This window comes from Medicago truncatula, chromosome 4, assembly GCF_003473485.1.
Source record: "Medicago truncatula cultivar Jemalong A17 chromosome 4, MtrunA17r5.0-ANR, whole genome shotgun sequence".
In the NCBI taxonomy this organism is placed as follows: Eukaryota; Viridiplantae; Streptophyta; class Magnoliopsida; order Fabales; family Fabaceae; genus Medicago; species Medicago truncatula.
In genome coordinates this window covers 39,287,112-39,313,291 of record NC_053045.1, presented here as the reverse complement: position 1 = coordinate 39,313,291, position 26,180 = coordinate 39,287,112, and the positions used below count along the sequence as shown (strand labels likewise).

The 26,180-nt window shown below is 33.7% G+C and overlaps 2 protein-coding genes across 2 annotated transcripts; both read right to left on the bottom strand.

Annotated features, from left to right (window-relative positions):
- Window positions 1-6,320: 6,320 nt before the first annotated feature.
- Window positions 6,321-17,027, bottom strand: LOC11440873 (AP-5 complex subunit zeta-1). Its single transcript, XM_003607625.4, has 17 exons — window positions 16,779-17,027; window positions 16,546-16,686; window positions 16,355-16,446; window positions 15,247-15,343; window positions 14,322-14,365; window positions 12,900-12,988; window positions 12,596-12,687; window positions 11,207-11,353; window positions 10,336-10,483; window positions 10,133-10,209; window positions 9,769-9,840; window positions 9,064-9,111; window positions 8,859-8,986; window positions 8,611-8,770; window positions 8,322-8,532; window positions 8,000-8,070; window positions 6,321-6,592 (listed from the first exon to the last, which is right to left on the bottom strand). The coding sequence occupies exons 1-16, from the start codon at window positions 16,887-16,889 to the stop codon at window positions 8,021-8,023; spliced, it is 1,707 nt and encodes a 568-aa protein (XP_003607673.2). The 5' UTR covers window positions 16,890-17,027; the 3' UTR covers window positions 6,321-6,592; window positions 8,000-8,020.
- A 4,400-nt stretch (window positions 17,028-21,427) lies between these two features.
- Window positions 21,428-25,442, bottom strand: LOC11441349 (long-chain-alcohol oxidase FAO1). Its single transcript, XM_003607608.4, has 4 exons — window positions 25,150-25,442; window positions 24,035-24,307; window positions 22,834-23,908; window positions 21,428-22,296 (listed from the first exon to the last, which is right to left on the bottom strand). Exons 1-4 carry the CDS (start codon window positions 25,366-25,368, stop codon window positions 21,599-21,601), a joined length of 2,265 nt encoding a protein of 754 aa, XP_003607656.2. The 5' UTR covers window positions 25,369-25,442; the 3' UTR covers window positions 21,428-21,598.
- Between the last annotated feature and the right edge of the window lie 738 nt (window positions 25,443-26,180).

Sequence of the window (26,180 nt, the reverse complement as noted above, 5' to 3'; positions counted from 1 at the left end):
TCCTTTTCTTGAAGTTCTTCCTATCATTATCATACTTCTTGATAGTTTGAACTTGTAGGGCTTGTTGAATTGATCTTTCACTTCTTGTTTCAGTTACCATCAATTCATGTGCTTCCAATGAACTCTGCAATTCTTCAATCTTCAATGTCTTCACATCCTTTGATTCCTGAATTGCTACTACAATGAAATCAAACCTTGAAGATAGGGTCCTCATAATCTTCTCAACTATCTGTTGATCATTGATAGCTTCATAACAAGCCTTCATCTAATTCACAAGATTGATGAGTTTAGAGATGTATTCAGAAATCTTCTAATCATCTTCCATCTGCATCAGCTCAAATTTCCTTCTCAGTGACTGAAGTTTAATCATCTTCACTTTATCATCACCTTCATGATACTTTGAAAGAATGTCCCATGCTTCCTTTGAACTCAATGATTTTGAGATTCTTCCAAAGTTTCCTTCATCAAGACTTTGTTGAATCAAGAACAGAGCCTTGCAATCTTTCTTCTTCAATTCCTTGTGTGCGTTCCTTTGCACCTTAGTGGCATTCACAGCTAATTCATCTACACCATTCTGCACAATTTCCAGCAAATCTTGTGCTCCAAACTGATTCTTCATCAGTGCATTCCATCTTTCCCAGTTTCTTGCTTCAAGAATTGGAAGATGAGTGTTGAAACTACTGCTACCATTCTTGGTCATTCCTTCAACGTTTCTTCCTTCAAATTGCGTGATTGAAGATCTTGATTACCCTTTAGAACGAAACCACAGGCTCTTGATGCCAATTTGATAGCGCAGTACAACAAAGCTTGTTCAACAAGCAATGAACTCGTAAGCAGATTTGTAGTTTCTAGGGTTTTGCATATTTATGAATTTGTGAATTATAGAGAGAATTGAGAGAAGATAGAAGTTATACGATTGATGAAATTGAATGTATATTTAAGTTGTAAAATATGTACAAGAGTTTAGCTTATATACACAAGTTTGGTTAGGTTGCTTGACGTACAAGCTAAGTAACAAACCCTAACCTTATGAGCTAATCCCTAAGTAACTTGTAACAAAATTCATAACAACTGAATCTAAATGTGATTAACCACTAATTGTAATTATCACTAAACTAAACTTAAATTAAAACAAACTAACACAAGTTACTTCGATGACGATAGCATCATCATGGCCCTTTTCAGCATACGATTGTTTACATATGCACACATTTAATTTGTTCATTCCTTAGGAACCCAGCCAATTCAAGACGAAAACGACTTGGACTCTTGTCCTTTTTCACTCCTTCTATTAGCTAGACATATGAAAATTACTCTCTCCGTTAAAGATGTTGGTATATAAATTGAAAAATATAAGTTCGTAATGAAAAACAGTTGCAAACAATATTTTTTTTAACCGTATAAACTTATAAGTTATAAGCTATAAGTTAACCTCTAAAAAAAAGCTATAAGTTAACCCTAAAAAAAAAACTATAGGTTAACAAATCAATCTTGTCAACCTCACCCTAACTTACATTCGGCACAACTCCAAATTATTAAAGAGAAATGCTAACCGATGTCCCAGGATATAGTAATTACTGTTTCGAAAATTGTGTAATCAATCTATTAAAAGTTAAAAAGTTTCATTTTATTTTAATAACAACTTTCTTTTTTGGTATCCTAGGGAAAGAGGAACAACTAAAGGTTAAGACAAAAAAATACTATTATTATCTCTATCGTTTTCAGTTCTGCACACAATAGAATTAAGAGCATCCAGAATTAATATTCTTAGCATCTTGTTTGGCCTTATGCAGTTAATTTTCTTTTCCAATTGCAGTGAAAATTTTGGTTCTGATGACCTGCCAGAAGCATATAGTACTAATTTTTTTGTATATAGAGTAAAATTTAAAGGAACTAACTACAAGAACCAGCAATTGAATATGAACTAAGTGGAGTATATATATCTGGTACTATTACTGAATGCTGTGATTTGTACAAATACTTGAAAGCATAGCCATATTTAATGAGTTGAAGCTGAATATCACATGGGTCATGAATCATGATAAATGAGCAATTTGCAAGGAAAATCATCTTCCCAAGAAACAAAAAGAGCTATAAATGCAGCTTAAGATTGGTCACTTTCTCTATACCATTTGCCTTTGTCATCAAAGGGAAAATCAAGGTCCACATAAGATGCATGTTGATACACATTATTTATGGAAAGCCCATGATACCTACCATTATGTCTACAAGGTACCTGCATTATTCATATAGTATCGATCAATATTTATTATTTTAACATTGACCTTAGAATTTTTACTACTTGGGTCCCTCCAATTAGCTATATTGGTGTATTTTACAATGTTTATTCACACTATGATTCAGACCTTATTGTAATGTACGATTGGTTTTTTTTTCCACATACACTGCAGGTTTGGCAGGGATCCGTATATCGAGGGTCCCACAACAGAGCCTACGTGCCGACTATATTGTGCATTTGTCTCTATTCATCATACAAATCAATCTCATTCGATATAATATAGTATCAAAAATCAAAATATGTTTCATATAGTGAAAATTTGTGGTATGCAGAATGAGACACGAGGAAGTAATTGATCAGATTCATTTCATGTAATAAATTGGCTTCACTATCAGTAATCATTACATTCAGAAGAGTGAGTCACTGACTATGTATCTAATTTTGTCTGTTTTGGTTTTTTGGATGGATTCGAAGTCACAAAAGACCTCAAAATATAGGAACTAGCTAGTTAGCAAAACCAAGTATTGGTGTAACTATATGTTTATTACAGCCATGCAAATACAATTCAACCGGTTCTCTTCTATAACCATATACTTGTTGGATCATAAGAGAAGTTTGATGGAAGGGAAGTTTGATTAAACAATAAATTAGATTTTGAACAACACACAAGTGGTCGGACACCACTCTTCATCTAAAAACTTAGAACATTAGGTATATGATTTTGGATAGCACTCTTCATCTAAAAACTTAAAACATTAGATATATAACTCTCTTTTCTCAACGTTTATATTATTTTTTTTCAATGTGAGACTCGTTTAAGCACACTTAGCACATCAACAATATTCATCCAATAGTTTTTTTAGACATAGAGAGAAAGTCATATAAGAGTTTGAGATTTTTGGAGTTTTTACTTTTACTCAAATTCTCATATATTCTAAAGTGAAGATTCATTTCGGTCTTTCACAATTTTTGTACGAGTCAATTTAGTTTCTGACAAAAATAAAATCCAAAGTAATCTCTGACATTTTCATAACGAATACAACTTACTCTCTCTTTTATAGAGTCAGTGAATAATTTGTCTTGATATAAAAATGTCAAAAACTACTTTTAGTTTTATTTTTGTTAGAGACAAAATTGGCTCACATGAAAATTGTGAAAGATCAAAATGAGTCTTTACTTTATATTCTATTTTTGTTTAAACGTTCTTTCAAGTAAAGTTAGGTTGTAAGAAGATAAAGTTTCTCCGAAACTTTGTTTCATTCACAAGATTCGAACTACCAATCGTGTTTATGGAGAACCAAGCCATCCTTAACACTTTGAATCAAACACTTTTTTAATGTAACACCCCACACCAACATTTATTACTGATTTTAAGCTTGTCATTTTTTTTGTGTGGCCATCTGGTCGGGATTCGAACCTCGTACCTTGCATATTTTATGCATTGTCCATACCAACTTAGCTAAGTTCACGAGAACTTAAGCTTGTCATTTAAATAGTGTTGTATGGTTCCTGGCCTGCTTTTTTTTTAAGTTATGTACTTGGACTTTTATTCATCTTCTCAAAGTTTAAATTTGAGATTGCACTTTACGAGTTCTCAAGTGAAGTGTTCAGTTGGTTCGTACTAAGCACCTAGAACCTCTAGTGTATTTTTGTTACCCGCACCTTAAATATTGGCCTATAAAAATACACTTTCTGTTACCAGCATTGTCTATTTTTGTTCTTTTGATTCATTTGAGTTTAATTACTTTCATCATTGAATATCATCTCAAAGCAAATTAAATTTCACATGCAAAGGATTCCGTAAGTGTAGCTCAGTTGGTAGCTACCAGAGATAATTTGTGCAGGGGTCGGGGTTCGAACTCCGGATTTCCCATTTCTCCACACATAATATGTGTGAATCTAGCCACTAGACTACTTGATCAAAAAAAAAAAAAAAACACATGCAAAGGTATATATTTAATCACAAGTCTTTAATTGTGCTATATATGATATGAATATATAGACAGTTACCTAAATTTTCGCTCTCATGTCCTCCTATTTGAGGGTAACAATGAACAGTAGAAACTAATGTGCAGCCAACAGCTTGCATTGCACGTTTACATCTTAATAATTAGTTTGATATGGAGAAACTCAACACCCCTCGTTTTATAAGAGATCTTCTGTCTAACGAAATAAATTTAGGACTAACATCACAATAGTGTAACAATTGAATATGCCTTGGAACGTACTATTTAAACGGATCAATTAGGTTTTGGTCGTAACACTACTTGCAAATTTTACACAGATTTCAGTTAGTTGTGTTCTCTTGTTCTATTACATATATAAGTGCAGTGCAGTGATGCTCAGTGACAACATTCAAATCAGAAAGATCATGTGACGCTGACAAAGAGAGAAAAGTCACCTTTACTGTGGAAACAACATTGACATTACAAGAGTAGGGTTCTCCAGTCCAACCTGGTTCCTAGAATTGAGGATCAATTAATAGTTTTATTGTTCCTTTCTCTTTATTAGGAGGAGGAATTGATTTTTTTGTTCACTTTAAAAAGGACAAATCTTATGTGCCTATTTTTTTTGGTTATAACAAACTTTTTGAAAATTAAGAAGGCTAGTCATGAATACTTTAATTTGAGAACAGCAAGACAAAATACCAAACTGGATGCATTGAGTTCATCGTCTTTTTGAGTGGGATGCTGAGAAGAGAGACGAAGGTGAGCAATTAAGGATGAAGAAAAAAAAAAAAAAAGTTGTAGTGCAGGTATCCGCAAATAAAATCTGTTACGGGTACGCGTAAGTAATTTAAAGAATATTTACGGCTAAAATAAACAGATATTTCTACTATCTGTTAATTAATAAATACAATGCGGAGTTAACCGTACATATATTGCAGATATCCGTACCTGATAATTAAGCTTTGTTAAATTGAGAGTGAAATTGACGTGGTAAACTTTTGTTGTTATTTACCAGATACCTGCGTGGATATGTGGTGTGCATATTTATCCAACAACACTGGTACATATACCATGGATTTCATTTTCATTCCTAGGAGCAACCAATGAATGTTAAAGTGGGGCAATTTTGAGGAAAGGATGGAGGCTTACGCTGCCGATAGGAACAGAAGGAGCGTAGTGGTGGTGGGGTGTTACAGGAGGAAGGCAGTGACGGATGCAATTCATGGTTAGGTGTGGCTATAGCCACAATAGCCACACCAAAATTCTCCTTTTTTTTTTTGTTGAAAGAAATAGTATAGTGTTTAATTTCATTGAGCATTTTTTTTTTTGACATTATTGTTTTAACCACAACAAAAACATAATCCCGGATCCGTCCCTGAAGCTAGTTAAAGGTAAATACATAGTCTGTAGGTCTTCATTAGGGCACCATCCCCTCACCCTAAATGAAGAATTGATTTGAAGACAAATGATAAACATTATGTTGAGAACAGTGGTGAAAAAACGGTTTGACGGGGACAAAGAAGAGAACCAACGGATGTACAGGAGAAGGAAATAAAGTAAAGAGAGATAAAGAGAGTTGCGCACCATAGCCTCCACGCTCAAACTTGTCTCATTTTCTTAAGCATGGTTAATGAACTCCACCAATAACAAATTGTAGAACATGAGTTATATTGTTCTAGTGTTGTGTGGAACAATTTTTAGTGACTTTACCTACCTTCCAACATTTTTCTTTGAGAATCGGAGGGCTAACATAAAATAATGTTATTGGTATAGAAGTACGATTTTGGTGTGACATCTATAGCGAGTTATATCGGAGAAATGTGTGTTTTCTCGAATTAGGGTAACTTTTCATCAATTGTTAAAAGAAATTAAGGGTTAGGCATGTGTATGATTTTTCACGAAGGTAAATAATTATTAATGTCTTTTTACGAGTGATACGTATATATTCTAGAGTGTATTACTACATCATTGTCCTTTTGGTTTTTGAATGTTTTCTTTGATTGTCACCATTGAGTAGCTTATTTTGGTTAACTTGATGTTACCTCATTATGTAGTACTTTGTATTTGTATTTGGTTGAAAAAAAACCCTTCTGTTTTTTCTTAATGCTATTTTGTTTTCTATTAAAAAAGTGTTTATAGAATCGCTAAACATTAGTAGGATACGAAGACACTTCAATTACAAATTTCAGACCGAGTATCAATCCCATTTATCAAAGTTAAGATATTCTCATAAGCTTTAAAATAAGGCTTAGTTGACTGCATCACCATAACCACAATAGGAGGTTCCCTATACATGTAGGGGTAGCAAAACAGATTGTACAAGATTAATCTATTTAACTCGCCTTTTTTGGGGACGAGTTGAGATGCATAGCCCTCCGACTTGTCTTGACCTGACCTTTATTACCTATCAAGAAATTGGAGCAAAAGTAAGATATGATGAGTTGGCATGTCGAGTTCCTTTTTATTTTTTATTAAATTTTATGTTTCTTTATATATAAAATGTTGCTACATTTTGCAGACCATTTGATCACTTGCCAATCAACGCATTTCATGCATTTTTTTGTTATTAACAGACCAACATGTCTACCAAAGTTGGGGTGGGCATGGCGAGAGAGGTGACAAAGTAGTCCATTGTTTCACCCTAAAATACGCATTGATATTCAAATGTATTATTATTTTCCATCTAGCAAAGAAACAAATTGTCCATCTAGCTATCTTGACAATAACAGGTTGAGGTCGTGGTGACAACACTGGTTTTCATGTTGAACACAATGTGTTCAAATCGCAAGGTAAATCTCGGTCACGCTAGGACTTTCCATTGGACTATTATTTTGCATCCTCCATGCTATTTGAGCCTACCTTAGCAGATATGCGGTGTTCCTTTGCCTCGCTATCTTGAATAGCTTTCGGATAAGGGAGCATCATTTGCCTCGCTATTTTTTTTTTTGAAGATCTCCATGATCTTACCATGTACTAGCTCTTTTTGTTGTTATTTTTGTGTTTTGATGTCATTGTTGGAATGGTAAAGCTCTGAGCTCCAAAAGATATTAAATTTAATTAAAGCTAAGGGTGTGTTTGGATTGAGAGTTTAGGAGGGGAAGGGAGGGGAGGGTTTACTTTTCTTTTTTAAATAACGGACTATATAACATGTTTTTCTAAAATAAATTATGTGTGATTGAATTATTATATGATTGTTTATCATGTTAATATGTTAGCTTTTAAAAAAACATTTCATAGTGTCCGTAATTTAAAAATGAAAAGTAAACCCTTCCCTCCCTTCCCCTCATAAACTAAACCCTCCATCCAAACACACCCTAAAGGCTTGTATGTCTTGCTTGGACCTTGAAAACGATTAGGAAGTTGGAGCAGTATGCCAAGTCTAAACTGTGTCTCAATCCCAACCCTTCCAGTTTGGAAGGCTGATTCAAACTGGTCTTAGTTGATTGATTATATGGCTCATGTAGTGGAAAAAAGTCATTGATGTAAGGCACAATCCCTGAGAACTTGAATTGTTTTGATGTGTGGCATTGTGATTATGGAGAGTCCCGTCACCAATACTGAGTTGTTGTGTTGGGATAGACGCCCGAAAGGAGCGAACTTCCACCACTCTATGCCTCCACTATCTTTCTCTAAAACTGTCTTTTTGTGCATGAGAGGAAGGAGATGATCCAAACTCCTCTCTTAACTAAGGTTGGTGACAATAACGGGAGGGTTTAATTGATGTACAGATAAAAAAAATGGTAATAATAATAATGATGATGATGATGATGATGATGATGATGATAATTAATGAGACAGGAAAACAAAAGACCTAGTAGAATCTTCGCTTCCATCATCTTCTTGAAAGGATATCTGAGAAAGAGAAATCATGAAAAGGTGGTCCTGTAACGAGAAAGTAATCCAAAAGTAAGCAACACATTTTAACAAAAGGAAAAATATAAGCAGCAAAGATCCGTTTTATCTCAAGCACCAAAACTCGGACTGGTACAGGTAAAACCACACGCAGAACAAGAGGAAGTTCATGCGTGTAAGGGAGTTGGAAAATAAAATATCATTATTTTCTCCATGTGCATTCTTAAATACGAGTGTGCAGAGATATATGAATAACAGAGAGGGAGCGAAATATCGTTTACCTTCTTGTTCACCTAGAATGTAAAACGGAATATGCGCGGTCATCTTGGTTGCACCTTCATTCCAGTTTATGCTCCCAATTTTCTGTGTGGTACCTTGCGCAGATCGTGAAGGCCCTAATATGGATGAACATATAGCAGGGTCTTTCATCAAACCCAGGAAATCACATGCACGCCTCCAAACTCTCATGTCAGAAATTCGAGACCGAGCAACCTGAAAAGTACATCCTTATTTAGAAAAATAATTACGTTAATGACATCTCTGATGTTTTTCCCTTTCAAACAGTGATACCTTGCCCAAAGATACACGTGCTCTTGGTAGTAATTCACGGTGATGTGTAGCAAGCTTTGCAATGGCCGTCACAACAAAACACATAAGCCTGGACTGTGATGACCTTCTGTAGGTATCCTTATCAGAACTAAGGGATACCTCCTGTGCCATGCCCAGGCGACTTCCAAGTAAACAAAAGATTATTCATCAAACAATTACCCATTAAATCTCCCAGAACTGAAATAAGCAAGGTTTGTGCTACATCATACCTTGAGGAAAGGTTTTCATACAGAAGAAGTTCTAAACTCTCAAAAAGTTCACGGGCTTCATCTTTGTGAGAGCCACCACCACCACCATGCTCTCCAATGGCCCAACATAATTGCAATGCCAATTCTGTCTAATGAAAATTCAATGATTTTAAATCCAAGATAGTTGCATCATTCCCACATTTAGTTAAAATAGCTCTCGACTAACCTTGTCTGGGCTGTCATAAGCTTCTCCAAGTCTGGCCATTATAGGTTTCTGCAACGAAATCATGATATATTATATATAAAGTCATTCATGAACTTCTTGAGTTCAAAAGGGCTGGTTCTTGACATGGTATAAGGGCTTATTATATAACTAAACGATCAAGATCTGATCCTTGTTGCCCCCATTCTTGTAAAGATTGAATTTCGGCAAAAGTTAGAGAATGCTTGTGCATCATCAGTTCTTCAAGCCCATATGGATCTCAAATGATGATGATTGATGCATATTGAATATAATAAAATCATTCATTAGCTTTTGCACTGCAACTTAAGCTCTCAGGAGAGTTGTTTCTTGACATGAGCCATAGTCTAACTTAAGATTTTATGAATTAGTTAGTTCTTGACAAAAGCCATAGTTTTCTAAAACATAAAATGATCAAATGCTATGAAACCACAGCACAAAAGTGACAAACAAAACAGTATTTCAAAATACAAAAATGAATGCAGCTTTAAATGGCATTAATCAGATGTATTAGCGGTGCCCTTCAACAAAAAAAATCAACATGTTGTCACATAGCCTAATCTATGTTCACAAAATTAATGATCTTGCTATTTGTCCTCTAGTAAATACATGCTGAATTGCTGATTACCAACTAAAAGTTGAACTGCGTGTGAAATAAAAAATTAGAACAGTACAGTGTCAGAAAGATACCTTTAAGAGGGCAATGAAGTTTGGGTAGCGCTGAAATGTGGAGAGTATGAACTCCAAAAGCCGCTTATGAACCTAAAAGCACAAGAGAACTTAGAATGCAAAGCAGTGGGTATGAAACAGCAACTTAAGTCACAGAAGAAAAATTTAAAAGTTGTAATTTATAACAATATCAAGTTAGGCAAAGGTAAAGGTGTCCCAAAAGTTAATGCTTTGACGCACAAAAAGGTGCAACCTTACTACGGAAGGCATTAACAATAGAATAGGAAAACAGTTAATTAATATTTGACTATTTTGCATTGACTTTCCACATACGCTGACCAACTAAAGCATAGCATTCACAGTTTTTACAAGATATAATTGATACCTCATAAGAGAATACTTTGTCTGGAAATATTGTTGCAAATCTTGACATAAGCAGGGGAAGCAACGCACAGATCAAAGCTGAAAGTGTTTAAAAGAATGGGGAAACGTCAACAACGCCAGGTGATGCATATATTTTCGCAATAAAATTTTCAAGATAATACACTAATGCCAAGTCAAATATGCATATGTATTAACAAAACTTACAATCATTTACATCACGCAATGCTATGGAAAAGTAGACATCAAGAAGACGAGGCGTCAGGTGGAGTACTGCTTTCAGCCTATCAGAGTAAGGATTACTCGCTGCAGTCTGTAATATTGTGGTCATCACTGGTGAAGACCAGGGCCGTTCCTAACATAAAATGGAATTTACTTGAATATTATAAGTTAAGCTTCACATCCCAAAAACAATAACCTTGAACTGTAATGGAGTTATAATATCAAACATATTTAGGAGTAACACAAGTCTATCTTGATCTATTTTGTATCCCATACATGGTTTTCTTTCAATCAAACCTTAACGTTAAAATTATTTAGTAAATAAATATCTTGTGTGTGTGTAGATTATATTTAAATATATTATGCATATATACGTGATACAAATTCAAACTTTAGTTTGTTGGCATTTATTTTATTTTTCAAAATGTTATACAAAGAAAATAAAACTTCAGAGAATAAACTTTAAATATAAAACTAAAAATTACCAGGAATTTAATTTGAATTTAATATGTAGGGATAATTAACCATTTGAACTTGAATTTGGAAAATGAGAAGAATAAAAATAAGAGATGCCATGTGGGTGATTATATTAGAGTTGAGTGAGTGTCACATGTTCATGTAAGAGGACTCATTATCAGGGGTGGATATTAACCTTCTAAAAGTGTAGATACTTGAAAGTGCGTGTGTATATACGTATATATTTTTGGAGTGAAAATACTAGTATTATTTATTAGTGATAGTGAACTTTTTATAAATACTTCAGTGCTAAGTGACTATTGACAGTAAACACGACAGCTTCAGAATCAAAACAAATTGGACTGAGAATGGTGAATTACAAGATCAAAGGTAAACATACAGCGATACCATCATTTTCATCCTTTAAGATCTCAAGGAACAAAGGATCAGTCACATCAATTGCACTGCTATCTTCAGATTCAAAATCTCCTCCACCATCTTCTATCGTCGAACCAGTATATGCTTCATCCATAAGGGCAAGTAGCATCTAAATAAAAAAATAATTAAGTTCACTTATACTATTGTCCAGAGGTGGCATGTAGGATGCACAAACATAGTATTTGTGCACCATGCACAAGTTTTTTATGACCATTAGATTAAATGAATAACACATTTTTATCATGGTCTCTCACTATCATATCTCCCTCACTTTCTCTCTTTACCTCCTTCCAACAACAAACTTCCACCCACACCAGACACAGTACTAGTTTTCACATTCAACATGAATTAAGAACTTATGATTGTTCATCTCCTTCATCATTGTTTTCATCTCCACCAAACTAATTACAAATTCTGAAAATTAGAAATGAAAAGGTCATAAAATAAAATAATAAGAAATTAAAAAAAAATCCAAAACTATGTTAATCTTTGATCAAATTAATCAAATCCTCACAATATCAAAGATGCTTCTCGCCTGGTCTGGCCATTTCCATTTTCTTCATTTTCCTTTACCTCGTTTTCAACCATAGTGAAACTCTCAACCTTTTTCTCAGTACTGAAATTGACCTATGTTTTGAGATTTTTGGGTATAATTGAACCATTTCAATCATTATGATTTTATGAGTTATTGTTTTGGAATTGACCCATTTCTCTATGACAAGTCCAAATTGATGTTGCTTCCTCCAATTCAAGTACACAACCAAATCATTCCATACGACATTACGAAACACCGTTCTTTAAGATCTAGAAACTGTAAAATCCAGAAAAGCTGCCATAACAGAACAACCTCTCGACCGCAAAACACAGTTTGTTTCCTTGAAAGCAAACGTAATTGAAAATTAACTGCTTCAATCCAAAATCGCCACCACCGGCGGCGCCGGAGATGGTAACGGTGGAAAGAGGAAGGGAGTGGATGATGATTCCATCGGGTTCTATGAGACAGAGGGTGGTGGCTTCGAGTTTTGCATGGCGGTGGTGATGTGGGAGGAGGGTGGGGGACGAGGGCGATGATGCTAGAGGGGCTGATTGGGTGGTGGTGGAGGAGGAGGAGCAGGTGACGGTGTGGAGGGAAGTGTTGGGAAGAGAGAGGAGGAGGAGGTAGAGAGAGAGAAAGTGAGGGAAATCTGATAGTGAGAGACCATAATATTAATGTGTTCTTCATCTAATCTGATGGTCATAAAAAAACTTGTGCATGGTGCACAAATACTATGTTTGTGCATACTAAATGCCACCTTGTCCAGAAATGCAACTGTGGATGGCCTTCGGACAAATTCAAAGCATGAGAGATAACCTTAGGAGCCGTATTTTTCTGAATTGAAGCAATGCTGCTTCCAATTAATGGTCCAGAGCTTTTTTCCACCTTCTCCAATGCCACTACCAAAACTAGCAAAGATGGGCACAGAATGTTGAATTGATTAAGTTATTGTTAAAGGACATAAGAAGGAAAAGATTATCAATTATCATTATATCCTGAAGCTCTAAAGCTTAATACATTTGACATCCAAATAGTTTGATTAGGGGCCTGTTATACTAAGATATTTTCTAACACATGAAATGATACACAAGACATAAATGGTCGTATAACTTTAACTTACTAGGCAAGTCTAGTAAAGACGGAAACAATGGAATAAATGACCCAGGTGACATCAATCCCGGAAAGGCTTTTAAAATTTGTTTCTCTAGTCTGCAAGAGTAGTTAAAAAAATATTCAGGCAATATCCCCCGTCTATTAGGAATACTCTAACACCACAATTCAACATAATGCTAGTCATGTGAGATATCTATGCCATAAAAAGGAAAAAACAGGTCAAATGTAGGTACGAGGAATTCGGACCTTATACAAATGTCAAATACTAAACTTATTTCAACGCAAGCTGCCTCATAATTAAGAAATTTTAGCTCCTAATAAATGGTAAGTGAAAAATAGTTAAAGACTTCAAGTACAAACATTTAGTAAGCTAGAAAAGCGAAATACTTTTCCTTAATTTTCAGATGAAAGAATAACTTTGTTAAGATAAAAAGATGAAGGCAATAAAATACGAAGAGATATCCTCCTAAAGAATGAAAATACAAACAAAAGAAAACAAAAAAATCAATACAGAAACCTATCCTGTCCATTAGTATATATGCAGGGTAAAAACCTAGGATGCATAGGCATAGGTACGATACCGGTACCGGGTACAAGATACGCCCATTTAAAAAATACAAGTTTTCATATGCAATAATAATATTACATTATCATACTAGTATAGAAGAAGCCACAAATTTCATTCGCAATGAAATTATGAGGAAAAATGGAGTACTAGACCAGTACAATACATGTACCAGTACCGGGTATGTGCCCTGTACGAGTACTTCGCCGTTTTACAGGTACCCATGCTTCAAAGGGTAAAACTCTTCTATACGATATCACCTAAACACAAATTCTGCCTTTTGTACTTCTACTAAAACCAACAGACTTGGTCCTCAAAACCTTGTCCAAGGTCCTGGGACACAACTTACACTCAGAAAATGCCAAACAAAGATTTCCATAAAGAAATAGCTACTGAACCGTGTAATATTAATTAGAAGTGAAAATAAATTATGATACCAAGAACCAATTATATTTGATTCCTTTAAGCAGTGATGATACATTCCTTGAAAATCATTCTTTTTTGACAAATCCTTCTTGAAAATCGTCAACAGCACAATTAATAAAAATAAAAATCATGGAAAGTTCAACTTCAAATTTCTTGCAATAAGCAACTAAACAGATTTCCTTTTCAATATTTACCAAACATGTACAGTGTTTAGTTTCAAGTTGTCACCCCTGTTGTTGATACTAGTTCTTTCCATTTAAATTAATGTTTGAATAAGAAAATAGAAAGAAAAGAAATCCTTATGAATTTCAAGATTTAGGAGCACACGATCACCTATAGATGGTATTAACTGTTTCCAGAATATGACAGAAAAAAAGAATTATCTTGGTTCCCTTTACCCAACTTCCCCCAAATCAATCCAAGTAAAAAAGTACATACCTTTCACCATTCCAAGCTATCAGCTTTAACAACAATGGAAAAAACTGCAAACAGAACAGACATATATATCAAATCAGGGTCCTAACTGTGGCCTCATGTTTAATTTTTCTCCTCGGTTTTTCAATTCAAATTCAAACAAGTGCCTATATCAGTTTCCTTTTCCTACTTGTCCCTTACTATTATGCGCATAAAGTGTCTATCCCTATTTTATTTATATAAATTCTCTACCTCTATTTTCTTTATACAAATTCTCTACCTCTATTTTTCTTTTAAATTTTTTTATTGGCATACCCGTACCTAAATTTTATTTTAAATTAAAATGACATATTCCCGTACCTGTACCCGTACATGTACCTATGCAACACTAGCCCATTACCCGTTTTCTCCTGTAACTAACTAGTTTTAACCGTATAACTAACCAAGTTACCTATCAATCAATTTAATACATAAAAATAATTAAACAAAAGATTCTACCTTAAGGCTTTGTTTGCGAGTTTGGAGGGAAGGGTTTTGGGGGTGGGAAATATATGGATAAATTGAGAAGTCTTTCACATTATTTGAAAGAGTATTTTTTTTAGAGAATGATAAATTAGAACTTATAATTAATATATTTTTTATTTTAAGAATATTATAACAACATAAATTGAATTTGAAGAATTTATATAACCCCTCCTCCAATACCATTTTTGAGTTCCCCCAAAATAGGGAGATTTGGTATTATGAAGAACACTAAACCCCCCAAAGCCCTCCTTTCCCAAACCCCACCATTCTTTTCACTTAATCCTTCCTTCTATCCAAAACCCTCCCATCCCTTCCCCTCCAAACTCCCAAACAAAGCCTACGAAAATATACTCAAATAAATTATTAATTTTTTTATTACATGTTACTCTTCATAATCGTCAGTGCAGCAAAGCATAGGTTATACCTGAGGCATTAAGTTAGGGAAGGAAGTTAAAATTCTCTTCTTGTTGATAATGAGAAATTCAATCATTGCTTCTGCGACGACAGGATCAGCAAACTCCCTGAAACAGGATACAAATAATTCAATCGAATGATAAATCCAGCATTTGTGATAACAGCCTCAAATAAGAGTAGGCGGAGGTAGGGGAAAACTCCTTTCCTAGGATGTGGTTTGTACGGTAGTAGGATAAACATTTCAGACGTAAAATTCAAAAACTCCCCTCTTAATTACTGTTGGTCAGGGAAGATGGCGCAAGTTCTATTGGAATAACTTTTCACACAATTTTAGGGGTGAACATTATCATGAATCCTGATCGAGACTGACTAGGTTAAATTTTCCAGATTTTCTCATACCCAACAAATCATCAAGACTCCCTGACCTGTGGTTCACAACTCTCCTGCTCTCGTTTCTCAGTAATGGCGGTGTGAAGGAACAACAACGGCGAAGAATTGCTTTCCATATTTCTTTGATATATTCCTAGTCTTCTGCTTATGTTCATTATCATATATTATTAACCACTAGATGTTATGTTTGATTGAGCCTTGTAATCTCACTCCAACAGAAGTCTAAAACAGGTTATGACAATTTAGATTTTTGTGAGTATTTTTAACTTCTGGATTTATGTGACATATTGTGCAATCTGCACTTCCAATTCATAGTTAAAATACATTTTGTGCTAGGTTTGAATTTTTGCAAGCAAGATTGACAAGTGTTTCACATATTCAGAATAATATACAACAAGCAAGCCTTATCCCACTAAGTGGGGTCGGATACATGGACCAAACGACGTCATAATGTTCTATCATGTACCATATTTCGATCCAACTCATTAATCTCTAGATAATTCTCATATAGTTTTTCTAGGTCTTCCTCTGCCTCTAGTGATTGACTACTCTTCATTTGATCTACTATCCTTACTACATAATCTACAAGTCTTCTCTCTACATGCTCAAACCACCTAAGCTTAGTTTCGACCATTTTTCTACCATAGGTTCTACCCCAACTCTCTCTCTAATGTTAATATTCAAAAATAATTGTTCCATTTTATTTTAATCCTTAACGATATAATTACCTGCTCAAGCACGAACGAAAAAAGGTCCTAAGACTAGGATCAGCATCATGAAGAACAACCTCCCCAAAGTCGAGGTAAAACTGAAGAATTGCCTGAAAACCAAATAAAAAAACACTGAATTAAATTGAATTGAACAAAAAACACATATTAGAATAAATTTACTATTGAGAAGGAAGAAAAAAAAAGCATACAAGTAAAAGAAGACCATTGGAGGTTTGAGATAGAGAAAGTGAAGCAACAGCACGCTGAAAAATCTTGTTAATCTGCGGATAAACCCTAGCTACTAAATCCTCGTTGTTTTCGGTTTTGCATAGTTCATGAAGCTTCTTCACCTAATCAAAACAATAACAACCATAATTAATACACAATTATCTCATATCATAGATATTATGTGAGAGAGAGAGAGAGAGAGAGAGAGTTGTACGGAATGAAGAAGAGAAGGATCGGAAGCGGGATCGTTAGCGGTGTTGGAATCTCTGGCACTGATAGATAGCGTTCGGAGGTGAAAATCCCAACCAGTGTCACGCTCTGACATTCTTTCTTAGAAACGAATTGTGTGAGAATTGAGATCGATTTGAAGTGTGGCGAACGAAGAAATGATAGCTGGAGTGAGAGAGACGAAGATGGAAGGAGGAAAATAGCGACGGTAACTGTAACAGGCCAAGTGTCAACAAGACGACGAGATGTGTTCTAGATAAAGAAGATACATCGTGTTCTCCTTTCTTAGGACCGTTGGATAACTATGAAAGTTTGATTTCTTAGTACAAGAGAAATTGTTTTAAGGGTCTATTTGGTAACACTCAAAAAAGAGCTTATAGCTCTTAACTGATAGCTTATAAGTTCGTTTGACAAAAAAAGCTCTGTTTAGTAACATTTTTTTTCACCATGAGCTTATAGCTTATTTCACGGGCTTATAAGCTATTTTTCAGAAGCTATTTCAAGTAGCGTTTGAGCTTATAGCTTATAGCTTCTCACTTTTAATTCCAATTTTACCCTTATTAAAATGGATCCCACTAATCTAGCACATTTGTTTATCTCTCTCATAAACGAAATAAATAGATGATGGATAAATTGAACAAACTCAGTCAAATATTAGTGAGTTAACTAGTCTCAATCCAACGCGATCCTTTAATGATTTATATATCTCATATTCTCATTGACACTTTAGTTAATAGTCTATATTGCATTAATATATTTCAAAAGGTTGAGATTGTATCGATACTTAATTAATCCACATTGCATTGATAATAATAATATAAATACTAGCTCTATGAGATACATCACTCCGCAAACTCTTCGCCTAAATTCATGTTTTTCCCTTTTAAGCATGAGTATGAACTTTTTTGTGTATTGCAATGACCTGTTAAAAAAAACGATGACAAAATCATACATTCTTACTTAAATAGGATGAGTGAAGGCATTATCATGAATCATGAAATTGTTGGGAAGAATATCATAATGATCAATAAGAAAGCAAAATAAGAGTTTTATGAGGGAGTTACTCTTAGAAATTCATGTAGAATGAATATAGATTGATAAAAGAATGAATGTGAGATACACTGAAGTGGCTTATTTATAGAGCTACTTGGAGTAACTAACTTTCTACTCTTGTTACCACTAGGTAACCTATCAAGTAACTATAATTAATTAACTACAATGTAATAGTCACCCCTCAAACTCAAAGTGGAGAAATTCACCAATTTAAGTTTGAAATGCAATGAAAATACAATGATTAACTATAATGTATAAAATAAATACTAAATCTTGTTGTTAACGGTGGAACTAATTCATTCAGTTTGTTTTTCGACGAAAAAGCAAGAGGCGAAAGGCCCCACGACAACGACGCCGTAAATAGAGCCCCGCAATCTCACCATTAAAGCTATGACGAATTCTTCCAACGCTTTGGAAACAACAAAATCAGAGTAGGGATTCTTCAATTCAAGTTCAAGAACCTTTGCATACTCATTTTCTTATAGAACAACGAAGGCAGGATCATCGTCATCGACAATGTGGGGCCAAAGCCTCAAACATTACCTCATCCTGTTCTTCAACGGGTTAATCCATCTAACAATTTTTTTTCCAATTTTTTTAATAGTTTGTTTTGACAAAAAAGTACTTCAATCTAAATTATAAGGAAAAAAAAGTCAAATAAAGTTGATGTATCTGGTTCAAATTTTTAACTAAATACATCAACTTTGTTTGATTTTTTTTGCTTATAATTGAGAGCGGAGCGTTGTTGATATTGTCCTAAAAAATTACCAGCTAACAAATCTGGAGTAAAAACATCGTTAGTGGCTCAATGTCACCCCTAACAACTTAACTAACGAATGAGACATCATAAACAATCAAACATAATTAATAACAACAAACAAGCAATAGAAAGAAACTGAATCTTAGTCCTACAATTCTAAAGGCAACAATTAATTTCTATATCAGATTTCACTTTATTTTACATGCACAAGTTCCGCTTGGGTGAAAATGTTAAATCCTAATTCATAACACTTTTCCAAGTTTTCAAACTCATTCACCCATCCTATTGAGAAAATAAAGATATTTTGATTACTATCATGCAACATTCTCTCGCATTTGAGATTCATCTAGGTTATGTTTGAGAGTTTTAAGGGAGGAGAGAGTTTGTAAAAAAAAAAAAAAAAAAAAAAAGGAAAAAAAGTGGTGGACAGAATAGAGAGTTTTGAGATGGAAAGGTTTGGAGGGGTTTAGTTTTCTACCATTTAGAGGAATTAAAAAGTTATATTGGAGGATTTCGAGGAAATTTTTCAAATTCAATTTATGCTACTATAATATCTTCAAAATTTAAAAAATATTAATCATAAACATTAAGTTACCATTCTCTACAAAATAACTCTTAAATTTTATTGAAAGATCTCTATATTTTCGTGTAAATCATTGGTCCAAATATTTTCCTCTATTCCTCTCTAAGCTTTCAAGGAGAGCCCTAGATAACTGACACGACAGATAAACCTAACTTTACATAATCTAAGACCATTTATAATGGTTAAACATATTCAACAACCCTCAATACCTATTTTTTCAATTCTCAACACTCCACGTCATTTTCTCTCTCTTAATTCAACACCCTTTCAATTTTTACCTCTCCAAAGGTTTTTTCATTCAACACTCTACCCTTTCAATTTTCACTAAATAAAGACTAAAACTTCAAAAGAAAAACTAATAGAAAGCTAATACTAAGATTAAGAGAGTGAAAAACTTGGTTTTTTTTTTTCTGTGTCCAAATCAAATGATCCAAGTCTCTATTTATAGAGAAAAAAATCACGAATTTTGGTAAAAAAGAATAAATTATTTGCAATGAAATAATTGAGTCCAAAATATTAAAATGATAAAAATTCAAGCAGCCAATCGAAACCAGCCACGTGTCCTCACTTTATCCATTTAACTTTCTCTCTCCGAAACTCCCTCCAGCTCACGCGCCTGCTTCAGCCAGCGAAAACGCGCCACGTGGTCTCCCGCGTCAGAATTCAACATGTTTAATTCTTTCATCTACTCTCACCTCCACATTATTTTTTTTTTCCATTTTCAACACCCACATGCAATGGTTTCAACATTTTGAAGCATGGTTTCAACAACCCATTGCAGTTGATCTAAGTACATATAGATCTCAACTGTACCTAACTACCCATGGTACCAAAATTTCAGGTACAGGTAATGGCTTGCATGCATTTCAGTTGGCATTCTGCATTGGACGTCGTTCTGTTTCGTAACTAGCATATTTGCTACTCATGTCAATTGCCATAATACTACAAGACAACCCTAATTCAAAACCGACATTGTGATAACATGCATGTTGGCTAGTCCCATCATGTCCTTACAAAAACATATAATATGCAAAATTCCTACCAACTGAGTTATGTTAACGGAAATATAAATCCATTTTTAAAAAAAAAACACGAAATAATTAAACTTGACATCACACCGTTGGGAATCAGACAAAGCTCAAACAACTTCGTCTAACAACAATTCTTCCGAATCAACTTGATCAAAATTTAAAAGAAACATATTTTATTCATATTAAATATATAGGATAAATGGTGAAGAGGAATATGATAGAATCTTAGGTTTTTAGTGAGGAAGATGATATGCTTTTAGCGGGAAGAAGACATGGTGATTTTATTCACGAACAAACAGATTTTATTCATTTTAGAACCACGTGCTAAATCTTAGGGGACGTTTGTTTTGGGGAAACATAAATTATTCTCAGTCAGGAATAACATAGTCGAAAATAAAAATATGAAAATTTGATTCATAGGAATTTATTAAAAAAAGTGTTTGGCAAATAACTTGACATTCATGCGAAAATTGGAAGTTACATTTTTTACTTCTTAAATCTATGCATAATATCATGGGAATGCACATTTCCATCTCTTTATATGAGAATAAATTCATGGGAATAATGGAAGTCATGGAAAGTTACTTCATTCCTAGGAACCTTTATACCCTAGAATATTTTTTTCTCAATCTCATAATAAACATTGGTATAATTCCTAACCATGTATTCTCGGGAATGTCATTCTTAACCTTGAAACAATTTAAGTGATTCAATTAAATTACTTTTATTTGTCAATACTTTTGTTTGATGCAGTAATAAAAAAATTTCATTTTGATAATTTTTAGAGAAGGTAATGAAATTCTTCCCACTAAAATAGGATTTTTAGTGAGGAAGAATTGGAATTTGTATACTTCTACTCATCAATTTCTTGACTTTCTTTGGAGGTATGCCTAGTTCTGTCGCTCATAACTCAAGAACTACTGCAATGGTATTTTTTTTTTAATTCGGTATCTTATTCAAAAATCGATTAATTTGAGGGGACTAAAGGGAATCGAACTTGAGACCTTAAGAGAAGCACACTCCAATATCCCAAATCAACCACTAGGCGAACCCCAACCATTGCAATGACATTAAAAAAGAGAAAAGAAAAGGAAAAATTAATATATTTGAACTTATAATTGAATATGAAACTCCTATCTCATACATAAAATTTATATTTTTGTAAGATATTATTACAATTTATAATTGATAATCAAACATGAGTTCACATTACCATAATTTGGTGATCTTTTATTTTGTCGAGTTTGACAGAAACACGTTGACATTGTAATTTTATTACAGCCGTATAAAGTGTAACTTTTGCAAAAAATATTGTCATTTACCTTGATTTCATCAAACTCAGGGGAATCCAAACACAAGTAGAAAGAAAATCAGCAATCTTATGGTTCTTGCCTTTTTCGAAGAAAATCTACAATCCTATTTGAAATACAAAATGCAGTTGATTGAATAGTGATCATAGGATTAACACCAACAGCAGTTGGAAGAACACTAGCATCACAAACAAACAACCCTTCAGCTTCCCAACTCTCACCATTTTCATCAACAGCACCTTCCTTTTCATTCACTCCCATTCTACAACTCCCCATTTGATGAGCAGAAGTATACAAATTCCAATTCTCACCTGGCCACAATGCTCCTTCCATTGGATAAACACTATCTATAAACTCTTCAATTTCCTTCTCACTGGTGTTCTCATTACACTTAATTCTCTGACCACCACTTCTGTGTGTTCCTACTTCAACTGCTCCTGCTGCTATTAAAATTCTTAGTGCTTGTTGTATACCGGCTCTCATATTCTCTTTGTCGATTGAATTCAATTTGTAGCTGATTCTTCGCTCTGTTGTTACTTGTCCACCAGCTTTGTCTCTTATTATTGTTATGAAATGTGCTGTTCTTGGATAATTTAGCATTCTTTGTTTGTAGTCCAGTCCTGATTCCCATGGATATAGTGCTGAAAATGATGATGGTCCTAGTAACGGTGTTTCAATTATTGCTCTTGTATCCGATATTGAATCATCATTTGATGATGAGGGTACTCTATGGACAGACGTGATTATTCCTCCCTCATTCGCTTTACCTGTTGGGAATCACGGGATCAAATAGATGAAGATTCAGCTCCTAGGAAAAAGAATTATGCTAGCAATGTACACTCTTTAATTGTTTGAAACTTAAACGAGTCTCATGAAGTTTATGTTAGTCCTACATGATTTAGCGATGCTTGTATGAATTTTGATCAATTAGAGACTGTATGTTGATAGATAAAAAAAACTCATTAGATTTCATATTAATTAGAAGATAATGAAAATGATTACACCCTGCTCTTTATATAGAGCTGAGGAGAAGATTAACAAAAGAACTAAAATTGTAACTAACTAACATTACATTGTTACGAGTGGAACCAAACTAAAATCCACTAAACAATGTCTCAGGTTCGCAGCTTATAAATGGAAATTTTATGGTTGGGAGAGGGAATCTCACTAGGTGACCAGCCGGATTCTTCCTAATGGAGACCGGAGACTAATTATCGGGGAAGTCAGTGGTTACTTCGCACCAATAACATGTTTATAAAAAAAAAAACTAAAGTTTAACATAATTTTTATAATTCTAATATTACCTTTGAAATCTGATTTTGATTCTGGAAAGTATCCCCATGTCATTAGCACAGGATGAAGATGAAGGTTTCTACCAATGTTTTTATTCTTAGTTAAACCACTAGAAATCATCAATGGAGGTGTTAGAAGTGCTCCACCTGCTGAAATTGTTACTTTTGCTTCAAATTGCAGCTTCATTGTGACTCCGCTATTTAAAGTCTTCGCCAAAACTCCCAAACATTTCTTATTCTTTCTGGTATTGGCATTCCTATAATTATTTTCAAACAAGAATCTCTCAGCTTTACATCCTGTTATAATCACAGCACCTTTATCAACAGCATCTACAAGCCATGTAGCTTGAGTCCCTTGTTTCTCTCCCTTTGGACAACCATAACCACATGAACCACAATAATGATTCCCTGGTGAATTTCTTGGCACATAATCAACTTTTAAGCCAAGATTTTGACACCCTTTTCTTAATACTTGATTTTGGAATCCTTCTTGTGTACAATTTTCGTTGACACCAATTCTCTCGCACACAGTTTCCATAGCAGATAGATACTCTATGCTATCAAAGAGTGAAAGTTTGTGTTTCTCTGACCATTCTTTCAACACCTTTTCTGGTGTTTTAATGCAAGCTGACCAATTAACAGCTGAACCACCACCTACTGTTGAACCTGCCAAAATAAGTATTCTTGAATCAATAGAAGCTAGGATCCCTCCATTTTCATATTGTTGGTCCATTGAAGGACCTTCTAGAGATGAATAATCTTTGGGAACAAAATAGTTTCCTTTCTCGAGAACAACCACTTTGTAGCCAGCTTTTGATAGGACAGAAGCTGCTACACCTCCTCCACAGCCAGAACCAACAACTACTGCATCACATTTGATTTTGAGGATGTTGTTTTTGGAGTCAAGTGTAACATTGAGGCCTTTGTTAGATAGAGATTGTTGAAGAGTTGTGTCATGTTCATGCATGATTTCTATAATTCCTTTTTCAAGGGGTCTCTTTTTGGTGTCATTGATCATTTTCTCATCAGCTGTTGATACTTCATATCCAATGGCTTTCCATGCTGGATTATCACCATTTTCATCAACCTACAAAATATCCTCTTTCTTATGTATAATATGAATATGACAACTAGATCAAATGTAAAAAATATAATTAATTATAATTTATAAGTGAGAGAAGTTTTGTAGCAAGGTTGAAGAAATAATATATACCCAAGAGAAGAAAACAAAGAGGCATAGGATTTTGATGTAAACGAATGCGAGTCTAAAAGGAGTGAGGAATTTATGCTTGAGACCCCTTTGTACAATCTTTTCTCTTTTATCCAAAGACAAGCTTGAGAAGTTGTTGATAAATGGCCATTTCTTACTGAGACATAGCAAACCACAAATCAACAAAGTGCCCAACCTTGTTGCTAGAAGCCACAGAATCACCCTAATCAATATTACTGCTTCTATTACAGCCCTCTTCTCGAACATCTCAGCAACCTGTTGCCATTCAAAATTTACGACATAATTTTCCTAAGATATTTCACTAAATTATTCACGATTTCCTCAAATTCATAATTTTCAAAAGTTTGTTCTCAAAAATAAGATATAATTTTTAATTAAAAAACAATATACAACATGTAAAGAAATACACTAAGTTTTATCCTAACAAAATATGCAAAAAAAAACCATAGATTAGGTCGCTATCAAGAGTTGTCACATCTATAATTGACTTTATCTATATTTACAATTTAAACAAGTAGGTAATTTTATTTTTTAGCTTATCTTTACAATTTTCATTGCTAATAATATTATATTTTTAGTTGCTTAAGATATCGAAAAATGTCAAAATAAATCTTTTTTTTTTGTGTTCGGGATTCGAACTTCGTACCTTTACATATATTATGCATCGTCCTTATCAATTAAGCCAAACTCACGGGACAAAAAATTAAATCTTTTAAACAAGTGGTAATCTTTTGATTATTTTATTTCTCTTGATTTTACACAAATAAAATTATTTAAAATAGCTAAATATATTTTATTGGATAATTAAACACAAAATACACTTACTAATACTAATAAAATTATAAATTTTGGGGGCAGGCAAAGCTACCCGTCTCTATAAGGTTAGCTAGTACGCCCCCTGGTCTAGCTTGATTGAAAAAACAAAGAGCATGCATAAAGCAGCTACGTGTAACATAATGGAACATAAATGTGGGTCCCACCATGCACATCGAAGCTGTTCCTTGCATTCAGGAACTTCTTTCGGATCGAGAGAGAGAGAGAGGGAGAGGGAGGGATCAGATACAAGAGAACACCGATGAATACATATATATATATACCTCGTCAGGGATTGGATATTTAGAAGCAGAGATGTTGAAGAAAGATTGCACATCCTTGCTTGATTCATCATCTTTTGTGAGAGCATCATCCATTGGCAGTGAAGGGAACATTACTTCACATATGCTTGTGAGTGACTCCATCTCAGCCACAGAAAACCCATGTTTGTATTTGCGATTCTCTCTCATACCACTCAACAATGGATGACACTCTCTTCTCATCTTTCTTTCTTTCTGTGTTGTGATCACTGATGTGAAAAGAATGTGGAGTTTTTCCTTTTGAAGGAGAACGAGGGGAGAGTTATATATGAAAATAATTAATATAAAGTCTATAATAAGCACATGAATATATAGAGATAATACTCCTATGAATGTCTTTTTCTCTTTTAAAAATCACCCTCAATTTCAATACACATAAGAAATAAATAACAGTAAATTTAAATATTAAAATAAAAGTATAACAAATATGATATGGGTATATATATGTTCAATTTTTGTCTTTTATCCTTTAAAAAGTATAAAAACTATATGAGTATATATGTACTTACTTTTTAATTATCCCAATTATACTCTTAAATAATTTTTTTTATAATAAAGATTATTGTTGATGTCATTCAAAAAATTAGATTTTATATCATATTTGTTTTGTTATATTGTTGATGTTATTGAAATAGATAATCATGGTTAGTTTGATTTATTATAATTAAAAAAAAAACATTTATATTTTTACTTTTAATAATCAAAATTTCATAAAAAAAAAAAAAAACATTCATAATTTTCAAACGTTAGTCCAATAAAGAGAACGGAAAGACGGACACGTACCCGCCTTTTCGTTAGCATCTCTAAAAATATATATATATATTTTTTCACAAGTAAAAATATTATATATATATATATATATGAGTCAGGATCCGTTGACACCAGGTGTCAACGGATTCGTTAACACCAAATCCTAACCATTGATTTCATTTGATCCAAATGCTAATAAATGAAAACTTAAAAGTATCATGTATCATATTTATTGTGATTTTCAT

What these genes read in the sequence shown, in the direction of transcription:
- LOC11440873 (XM_003607625.4), bottom strand. Translation starts at nt 16,889, where the DNA reads ATGTCAGAGCGTGACACTGGTTGGGATTTTCACCTCCGAACGCTATCT. An exon ending in GTCTTTACTAGACTTGCCTA is followed by an intron (nt 12,688 to 12,899) that starts GTAAGTTAAAGT and finishes CATCTTTGCTAG; the next exon opens with TTTTGGTAGTGGCATTGGAG. An exon ending in ACTTCATTGCCCTCTTAAAG is followed by an intron (nt 9,112 to 9,768) that starts GTATCTTTCTGA and finishes ATTTCGTTGCAG; the next exon opens with AAACCTATAATGGCCAGACT.
- LOC11441349 (XM_003607608.4), bottom strand. Translation starts at nt 25,368, where the DNA reads ATGAGAAGAGAGTGTCATCCATTGTTGAGTGGTATGAGAGAGAATCGC. An exon ending in TCTTTGTTTTCTTCTCTTGG is followed by an intron (nt 23,909 to 24,034) that starts GTATATATTATT and finishes GATATTTTGTAG; the next exon opens with GTTGATGAAAATGGTGATAA. An exon ending in ATCAAAATCAGATTTCAAAG is followed by an intron (nt 22,297 to 22,833) that starts GTAATATTAGAA and finishes GATTCCCAACAG; the next exon opens with GTAAAGCGAATGAGGGAGGA.